Source organism: Protobothrops mucrosquamatus, unplaced genomic scaffold (assembly GCF_001527695.2).
Source record: "Protobothrops mucrosquamatus isolate PMUCROS unplaced genomic scaffold, P.Mucros_1.0 scaffold14, whole genome shotgun sequence".
NCBI classification, from domain to species: domain Eukaryota; kingdom Metazoa; phylum Chordata; class Lepidosauria; order Squamata; family Viperidae; genus Protobothrops; species Protobothrops mucrosquamatus.
In genome coordinates, this window is record NW_015386401.1 from 2081727 (window position 1) to 2091779 (window position 10053).

A 10053-nucleotide genomic window follows, 5' to 3' on the forward strand; every position below is an offset into this window, starting at 1 on the left:
TCAACCAGACAGTGTCGGCTGGCGACCCCCAGGGGGAGAGCCTTCTCTGTTGGAGCCCCCACCCTCTGGAACGAACTACCCCCAGAGATCCGGGTGATTCCGGATCTCCCCTCCTTCCGCCGCGCCCTCAAGACATGGCTATTTCAGCTGGCAGGACTGGCCTAAGGGGTATTTTAAATTTGGTTTTTAAATAACTTTTTTTTAAAAAAAGAAAAGGCCTATATTAATATTTCATTTTAACCACATTTTAAATTTTGTATATTGTATTAGCTATTTTGTTTTAAACTGGCTGTAAGCCGCCCTGAGTCCACCAGGAGAAGGGCGGGGTATAAATGTGGTTAAAGTTAAAGTTAAAGTTAAAGTATATGCCACCTATCTTGCTCTGCCTTTTTAGGACCTGCCAAATTCTCAACATGATGCTCAGGAAGTTCAATTTCCCATCCGTGGCTCTCCACTCAATGATGAAACAAGTAAGTCAATGGTGGCCAACAACAGCTGCCCAGGGGATGGAAGATGGGTGCTCAAAGCCAGTTCCTCAATTCTTCTTCTGCCATGCTGCCTCCTTGCCATGTAGTTTGGGTGAAGCATCTTTTCCACCAATGCCAGCTCCAAGCCTCCATGGAGCATAAGAAGGTCCATGGACCCCTCCCTTTTTTCATCCATCCCAAGGAGGTTCTAAGCTGCATCTCCATTTGTGCTTCTGCACGGAGATAGGGAGTATCCATCACTCAGCGAATTAAACAGCTTCACATGTAGGGAGTTCCAGGTTGAGTTCCGAGTATCCCAGGTAAGCAGATCCTTTGGCCTGTAGAATCCTTTCTTCTCATCCGAATCCCGTTGCCAGAGATAAAAAAAAAACCAGTTTCCTGCTCTAATGATGTTCTTGTCATGGTTCCGATAGATGAGACCAGCAAAAAGAACTCCAAGGCAAAAAAAGAGTTTCCTCAAAGAACATACTTATTTGGCTACATAATATCCGCACGGTCAAAAGTGAACCCAAGACTGAAACACCCCCCCCCAAGGTTACAAAGTTACAAAGTTAAACTTCCCACCCCAATAGTATGTCATGAATCACATTCCCCAATTAACTACTTGCATGGGCTTTCTAACCCGCCAAAATGCAGTTAGCAATGACCTTGGTTCCCACAGGACAATTTATTGTTATGTCTTAAGATAAAACACTCGTTCCCCCCTCCCAATTCTGTGGCAACCGAAAAAACGAAGGGAAAATGGTTTCAGCTAATTTCATTTTAGAGTTGACAGTTCTTTTTCTTTCTCTCCTTTTGGGGGGTCAGAAACAACGTTTTGCAGCGCTGGCGAAATTCAAATCAAGCGTCTTTAAGATCTTAATAGCTACTGATGTAGCTGCCAGGTGAGTGGAGCCTCTCTGGAGCTAAAATAGGTCCAGAAAAGGGGGAGGGTGTCCCAGATGAGATAGCATGCCAAGCTTAACCATCTTCTCTATGTTCAATTTCTTTTGGATTTAGGGGGCTCGACATTCCCACCGTCCAAGTAGTCATCAATCACAACACGCCTGGACTCCCCAAAATCTATATCCACAGGGTGGGCCGAACAGCCCGAGCTGGTAAGGGGGATTCTCTTCATGGTTTCAAATCCATTGTCAGTCTGATTCGTTCTCTTTGGAAGCAACAGGAATCCTTAAGGCAGGGGTAGGCAACCTTGGCTCTTTTATGACTTGTGGACTTCAACTCCCAGAATTCCTGACCCAGCATGGCTCAGCTTGGAAACCTCTCCCTTTTCCCTCAGCTTGGCTGGCTCAGGAATTCTGGGAGTTGAAGTCCACGAGTCATAAAAGAGCCAAGGTTGCCTACCCCTGCCTTAAGGGTTCTGCACTCTGTGACTTCAGAGCCCACTTTGATTGACGTTTGAACCGGCCTTTAGAAAAAGGCCTTCCTCTGGGATTCCCACCTTCTGGGCATTGGACCATCCTTACCCAGGGAAGGGATGCTGTTTATTCTGGAGGTTGTGCTGGAATTTTCTTCTCCCTGGAAGTTTTCAATGTGCCGACATGCTTATTTTTTGCACTTCTCACCTCAAGGCTCTTTATCGGTCAGGAGTAGGCGACCTTGGCTCTTTTATGACTCGTGGACTTCAATTCCCAGAATTCCTGAGCCAGCCATGCTGAGGGGACAGGGAGAGATTTCCAAGCTGAGCCATGCTGGCTCAGGAATTCTGGGAGTTGAAGTCCATGAGTCATAAAAGAGCCAAGGTTGCCTACCCCTTTTATAGGTGGTCCTCAACTTAATTGAACCTAGAAGTAATGACTGCGCCCAGTTTTATGACCTTTTTGCATCAGTTAAGGAAGCCCTGTGGTTGTTAAGCGAACCTGTTTTCAACAATGGGCGGGTTTTTTTTTGCAGGAAATGGGGGTGGGAATCAAAAATCACAGTCATGTGATCGTAGGATGCTACAAAGTAGCCCTAAATGTGAGCTGGTTGCCAAGCACCCAGATGCGGTCCCATGACCAGGGGCAGGGAGGTTGCGGGGCCGTCGTAACTTTGAAAAAGGGTCGTAATTAGCCCTGGGAAGATCCATTGTAACTTCAAACGGTTAAGTGAGGATACCTGTGTTTCATTTCTGAGCTCAGAAAGGCCCCTGAGCAGTACAGGTCATCCTTGTTTAATTCTGGTAATAAAGATTGGAATAATGTTGACCGCACCGCTTAGCCGGGGACTGGTTGTACTGTCCAGAACCGGCTTTCTCAGGGGAAAGATGGGAAGAACCACCTGTGCCCACTGCTCTTCCATGGTCATTCTTAACAGGTCGGCACGGAATTGCCATCACGCTGGTGACCCAGTACGATATCCATCTTGTCCATGCGATTGAAGAACAGATCAGTAAGTTGCCAAAAGGTGGGAAATTTGGGGTGGGGGATGGAGAGCCTGAAACATCTGTAAAGTACTAATTTCACGTGCTGCCATAGTTGGCAGCTAGGAGATGAGAAGAGACAGCTAGCCAAGGATCTAAAGCGGGGGAGGTAAGCAGCAGAAATCTCCTTGTTCTTTTGTCTGTTTTCTCTTTCCCTTTTTTCCCCCAAGTTTTTTATTAATTTTCCAATATTACATTTACATATTTGAAAAGTAGCGTGGCAGTTGAGCACAGTAATTCCATTACCTTTAAATATCATCAGTACAAATCTCAAAAGTATTACAGCAACTAATTCCCTCTCTTTCCCCCATAAAATCTACTGTCATATTCAGATCAATACAGTTCTTATTCTAGCAATCAAACAAAAAAATACCTTTCTAGTGTTCATCAATAATCTTCAGTCTATACATATCTTAATTAATTTGACATTCCATCTTTTAGACAATAACCTAATAAGTTTTTCTTAACTTTAATTTCCCATTGATATTTAAATTTAACGTTTAATCTTTATCATTTCCAGATTTTAAATGATCCCAATTTCTCAGCCTCCTATCTCAGATTTAGGGCTAAAAAAAAATTTCTTTTGTTCCTTCTACTTCCTTCCTTCCTTTCTTTCCAGAAAAAGAAAAAAATAAAAATTTAAAAAAAATAATAATAAACCATCAGCATTTGTACCACAAACCAATATACGAATTTAATTATTAGCATTTATACTTCTAAGTTTTACTTAACCTGTGTCTCAACTCATAACAATATCTTAAACTCAAATCTTAAGTTATCTGTAAACATTCAAACTTTTAGCAAATGTTGTAAGTCGAGGACTACCTGTACTTCATCACTTTTTTCCTTTTTTTTTTTTTTTTGGGTCATCAAGTTTTTGACACCTTGTTAGGTGACTGGTGGTACTCGGATGTTGCCATATCCTAAAAATGGTACAATGGGTGAAAAGGTTGAAAAGCCCTGGCTTAGGAAACAGTGTGCTGATGGGGTAATCAATTATCCAAAAACAAAGTCATTTGTATATAGCTCAGGTTAACTGATTAAAAATTCCCTCTCTAGTTCCCTCAAGTAATATACCATATCCAGATTAATACATTTCTCGTGAAATTCAATCAATCAATAAAATTATCAATAAGATTTTAACTATACAAATCCCAATCCTGTATTTAAGCTTTACAAAATTCCAATTACCGTATTTCAATTTAGCCGTAAATGAGTATATGGTTTATACTTCGGGTATCCCTAATTTCCCTCTTTTCATAACATAATAATTATAGTATCTAAAAATAAACATATTGTTCCAACAATTACATTCTTATATTTCCTAAACATATTCTATTCTTATTCTACTAGCTCCTCATTTACTAATACTAATTCCCATGTCTTCTATTGTGATAATAGAAGACATGGGAATGCCTCATCATGAGCCCCTCCCCGCCACCACCCAACATCAGAGCTACCTCTCTGAGGGTTCTCCTGATACGACCAAAAGGACCCAGTTTAGGACATGCTGCATGATTTGGAATATGAGATGCTTTAAATGGGGCGGGTCTGCTTGCAGTCAGGTAGTCCTAAAACCAGGGCATGTTTAGTCTGAGTAAAACCTGACTGTTAAAAAGGGTGACCCAGAATGGTTTAGATCAGGCATGTCCAACCTTGGCAACTTTATAAGACCTGTGGACTTCAACTCCCAGAATTCCCGAGCCAGCCATACAAGTTCACAAGTCTTCAAAGTTGCCAAAATTTAGATAGTGTCAGCCTCCTCTCCTCCATTTAGCCAAAGTTTTGTATGCAACTAAAAAAAAACAAGTACTGCAGCTAGATATCCAGTTTAGAGGAAGATGTTTATTCCGACCATTGGGTTAAAACAGACATGTCAAACTCGCGACGTCGCGTGACGTATCGGGACTGTTTTGCCATTGCTGGCAATGGGGTGGGCACGGCTTCCGCGTGACATATCCAGCCCGTGGATTGGCAGTTTGACACCCCTGGGTTAAAACAATACTTTTTAAATTTAAATTATTTTATTCTTGCTTTTCCCTGCCCTGCATTTTAATATATATATATACTAATAAATAACAAAAAATGAACACCAGGGAAATTTAAAATCATTAAAAGTTTTAATAAAACATTAAAAATTTTAAAATTTTAAAAGATTATAAAAGAGACCTAGCTTTCGTTGGTTCCTACCAACATCATCAGGGCATAAATAATTCAATGGTGATGATGATGTTGGTAGGAACCAACGAAAGCTAGGTCTCTTTTATAATCTTTTAAAATTTTAAAATTTTTAATGTTTTATTAAAACTTTTAATGATTTTAAATTTCCCTGGTGTTCACTTTTTGTTATTTATTAGTATGGATATACCCAGGGATCACTCATCTATTTTAGTGTTATTTTTAATATATATATGTGTGTGTGTGTGTGTGTGTGTGCACTGCCCAGAATCATTCTACGAGAGAGGTGGGCAGTTTCTAATATAAACACAAATAAATACAAAAAGCCTAATTGCAACTAGTTGTAGCTCAGCTTATGCATAAACCCAAACTGTTGTTTGCTAATCATGGTTTATAACAGTTGTGTGAATCTAAATAAGCCCTGCCTTAGCCTTAGCCCGGGGACTGAAGCGGGTATCTCCGCACGCATACTTCTCTTTGGTTGTGAAAAGATGGAGCTTTGTTTTGCTGTGTCAGCGTTTGGCTTCCCCTCTCTTTAGAAATGAAGCTTCAGGAGTTTTCCGTGGAGGAGCAAAATGTGCTGAAGATTCTCACCCAAGTGAACGTGGTCCGACGGGAATGTGAGATTGTAAGTGGAGGCAGGGGGGAGGGAGGGAGGCAGAAAGCCGGTTCCTGGGCCCCAAATGGGCAAGTGAAGATTTGGATTCAAGTCCACTGCTTTAGCTGCTCCTCTGTAAGAACACGTCAATCAAGTAACTCCACAATGCTGCATGTTTTGTTTTGTTTTTCTAACTCAAGAGACTGGAGGCAACGGATTTTGATGAGAAGAAGGAAATAAATAAGCGGAAGCAGATGATCCTGGAAGGAAAGGTAAGGGAGAAGAATTCCAGGTGCTACCAGGGCAGAGCAGGGGCTAAGTGGGATTCACCCCACTCCTGACCCTCCATCAGTGGAGGCTTGCAGGTCAGAGCAACTGACAGAACACACCACCAAGGTAGACAAGGGTAGGCCACTGGTATATAAACAGAGACCAACCTCTTCCCCCTCCCTCCTAGCGCTGATGGTGTTACCTAGTTGGGTAATGAAACATCTGCAAGGGAAAAAAACCCAAAGCTCAAAGAGCACCAAGGACCCCCATGCTTTTCCTTTTTTGATTGCATTTTTTTCATCCTCAATTTGCTTTGACCCAAAGGAGAAATTTCTTGACAGTTAGAACAATTAACCAGTGGAACAACCTGCCTCCAGAAGTTGTGGATGCTCCAACATAGGAAGTTTTTAAGAAGAGGCTGGACAACCATTTGTCTGAAATGGTATAGGCCAGTGGTGGCGAACCTATGGCACGGGTGCCAGAGGCGGCACTCGGAGCCCTCTCTGTGGGCACACATGCCGTTGCCCCAACCTTGCCTCCCCCTGCGACCCCCTCCTCACCAGCAGCCCCCCTGGAGGAGAGTCGCCCCCGAGTGGCCCATGCGGAGCAGTGCAGCCAAGGACATGGCAGCCAGGCAGCGTAGACAAAACTCTGCCCTCACAACCCATCATGCAGTTGATGCTGCAGGGTGCGGGCAGAGGGTATGGCCCCAATAGCGCTGCTGGGCTACCTGGAAAATCTATGGCGGGTCCTGGAGGCGGTGAGTGGCCCTGCAGGCAGGGGACGCTGGGGATGGGGGGGCAGAGGGGGGTCGGGCAGGGGGTGGAGTGGGGGCGGGACCAATTTTTGGGCACTCGGTCTCTAAAAGGTTCGCCATCACTGGTATAGGCTTTCCTGCCTGAGCAGGGGGTTGGACTAGATGACCTCCAAGGTCCCTTCCAACTCTATCATTATTATTAAAGCACAATTACTATAAAGGTAGCAGGCAAGCTTACTGGCCGGTATGGTTTGCTATGGGTTTCCATCCCTGGTTTATCCAGATACCTGGGTTAGCGCACGGCTGGGTTTTCTTCAGCGTGCTAAACTTTGGCTTCCCGAATAAGAGCAATGGTTAGCCATGACCCCGGCTGACAGACCATGGTTTGCAAAGCACAACATTGGGTTTTATACACGATGCTTTAATGTGGCACCACCCTATGTTGTAATTGCGAACTCGGTCTTCAACATAGTAGTAGTGGCTGTGAAATCCGTGTTTCCATGAAGTGATGGTTGAGGGGCAGACCATTTTGGGGGAGAAGAAAGGCAAATGCTAAACAGCTGCAACTGGAGGGCTTGAGAAGGGGGAACAGTTTGGGGGCTCTTGCAAAGAAGGTCTGCTTCTGGGCACCTTGGAATCTCTCCTTTCCCTCCTCTTGGCAGGACCCTGATCTGGAGATGCAGCGTAAGGCCGAGCTGGCTAAGATTAAGAAGAAGAAGCTTGAGTTCCAGAACCGAGTCCAGCAGACCCTGCAAGAGAGGCAGCAGAAGCAGCTCCAGCACAGGTTGAAAAAACGGGTGCGGAGGCAGAAGCAGGCGCCTCCGGCGAAGTGAGGCAGCCCAACGTGTCCCGCCTTGGTGGCAAAGGACCCTTGTGGGGAACGATCTGCAGCTGAGCTACCTCTGTCCCGAATTCGCCTGGCACAAAAGGGAGGACGCTTCTTGCAACTTCGGCCTTTTTGGGTGAACGGACCTGAAGCATTCAGGAGAAAAAGGCTTAGGGGAAAAAAAAACATGACTAGCGAAGGCAGGTTTGAGAAGCTGCTTGGCTTGTCCAGAGACCAAGGAGTGTGTCTTCGGGGCTGTCTTCTTTTTTTTTACCAAAATCAAGGATTTCAGTTGGGCTTGGGCCTTGGAGACAGACTCTCTTCCCAAATCGTAAGATCCTGTCTCGAAGCCAGCAGTTTTCAAGTCTCACCAGGCAATCTTACCACCGAGCAAAGTTTGGTGATTTGTGGGTGGATCCTTTTGATGGAAGCAAGCTCTGGGTTTTTTTTTGGGGGGGGGGGAGATGTCACCAGAATCTCATGACCGTACCAGGCAGATGCTGGCTAATAAACCAAGTGCTTTCAATAAATCACTTGTCTGTGATGAGGGGAAAAAATCAGAGGCTTACATTGTTGTTTTTTTTTATGCAAGCATAGCTACAGTCTTTGGGTTGGACTGTAACTTTCTTCCAAAATGATTTTAGACAATTTCCAAATAGCATGATACAATAGGAGCCTGTGCATATTCTTATTTCTTCTTATTCTTATATCTGCTTACATTTTTAGTCTCTTGCTCCCTTTTCTATGGACCTTTGGATGGATGCAAAAATAGGGGTAATTTATATGGTTTGTCAAATTCTATAAGAGTGATTTATGTCTGCACTTTTCATGGGGGGTAGGGCTCTGATTTTATTTATTAACTAGCTGTACCCGGCCACGCGTTGCTGTGGCTCAGTCTGGTAAAAGCGTGTGTTGCTTTTACGTCCAACAGATGGCGCTGTTTTTCAAAAAATGCATGTTTTTATCTGTCACAGGTGTGACATCTATATAATAGTAGGTATATAAAAACACGCACGTATTCGAATGCAACGTTGTGTCAAAATTTCAAAGCAATCCGTGAAGAACTTTCGGAGATTTAAGATTTTGAACAAACGAACATTTACATTTTTATTTATATAGATTTATGTTCACTATCCAAAGCAACTCTAGGGGGCTTACAGTGTAAAACAAAAATATAAGAACTAGTATAAGAATAATTTAAAAATTATAAGAATTACATACAGATTAGTAGCCAAGTATCTGATCTTCCTGCCTGCACCAATATGCTATGGCTATGCAGGACATTTCACATTTGGGGCATTTTGGATTCCCAATGCCTCGTTTTGCTCATTTTGGAAAGATTTCAATCTGAACGCCCTTTCAAAATGTTTCAAATAGCCTGTTTCAACCTTGGTATAGGGCAGAAGTTGAATTCCTGAGCCCTGGTATAGGAGCTGCAGAGATATTATGCACTTGCGCCTACTTACCATTGGCAGCTCGCTCGAACGCTACAATCTCTACACACGTGGAACTGGGAAAGAGATGGTGTGAACACGTGACTTTTGTATAACTTCTCATATTCAGAATGCAGAATTGGGAATGCGGATGTTGGAAAATAAAGATTTCTGTGATCATCGGCACCCTGAAAACCCCAGTGCAGATTTGATTTATGGATCTTATATCAGCGCCAACATTTCAATGTCTCATGCCCAACGGGATTAGCCCATCCCACTTCCGCTAGCAGAAGAGGCATGTTGCAGGCCCCATTGGCCAAAGAATTTTGGCTGGTGGAGTCCAAGAGAAGACCCTTCTCTGCCATGACTCCCACCCTTGGAACATCATGTTTTCCTTCCCCCCCCCCCCCATTGAAATCCACACCAGTCCTTTTGGCCTTCCAAAAAGTTTGAGGACCTGACTCTGCCAGCTGGCCTGCGGGAATGACATCTTGGAGGTGGTTAATGGATTAGACCAGAGGTAGGCAACCTGGGCTCTTTTATGACTCGTAGACTTCAACTCCCAGAATTCCTGAGCCAGCATGGCTCAGCTTGGAAACCTCTCCCTTTCCCCTCAGCATAGCTGGCTCAGGAATTCTGGGAGTTGAAGTCCACGAGTCATAAAAGAGCCAAGTTTGTCTACCCCTGGATTAGACAGATCCTACCTCCTCCCCATGCTCACTTGGCCTCCTTCTCCCTATCTCGGTTAATTGCATTGTAAATGAATTTTAAATTTATCCTCTTCATTATTTTAAGCGTGCTATGTGTTCTTTCATTGAATGACTAAGCCACCTAGAACGGCCTCAGTGAGATGGGAAGCAGAGAAGTTTTAAAAAATAAATATTTGTTAAATATTATAATACATACATATTTCATGTTTTTGTGGCTAGCTTGGAATCTCATCCAGCCTTGTGTTTCTCAACCTTGGCTCAGTAACATGCATTTTTAGAGAGGCAATCCCCTCTGAAGAGGGATGAATCGCATTTTTGACAGTTGTACTAGAGTAGTCAGCGCGTAGCGCAGTGGTTCTCAACCTGTGGGTCGGGACCCCATTTGGGGTCGA

The 10053-nt window shown here is 43.8% G+C and overlaps 1 protein-coding gene across 1 annotated transcript in view; it reads left to right on the plus strand.

Moving 5' to 3' along the window:
• DDX49 (DEAD-box helicase 49) overlaps positions 1–7977 on the plus strand; it is a 25502-nt gene extending 17525 nt beyond the window's left edge. The window contains exons 7-13 of the mRNA XM_015810725.1: positions 395–470; positions 1296–1372; positions 1488–1585; positions 2784–2858; positions 5607–5695; positions 5866–5937; positions 7355–7977. Of these exons, the coding sequence (XP_015666211.1) occupies positions 395–470; positions 1296–1372; positions 1488–1585; positions 2784–2858; positions 5607–5695; positions 5866–5937; positions 7355–7525 (658 nt within the window). The 3' untranslated portion in view covers positions 7526–7977. The remainder of the gene's footprint in view (positions 1–394; positions 471–1295; positions 1373–1487; positions 1586–2783; positions 2859–5606; positions 5696–5865; positions 5938–7354) is intronic.
• Positions 7978–10053: the final 2076 nt, after the last annotated feature.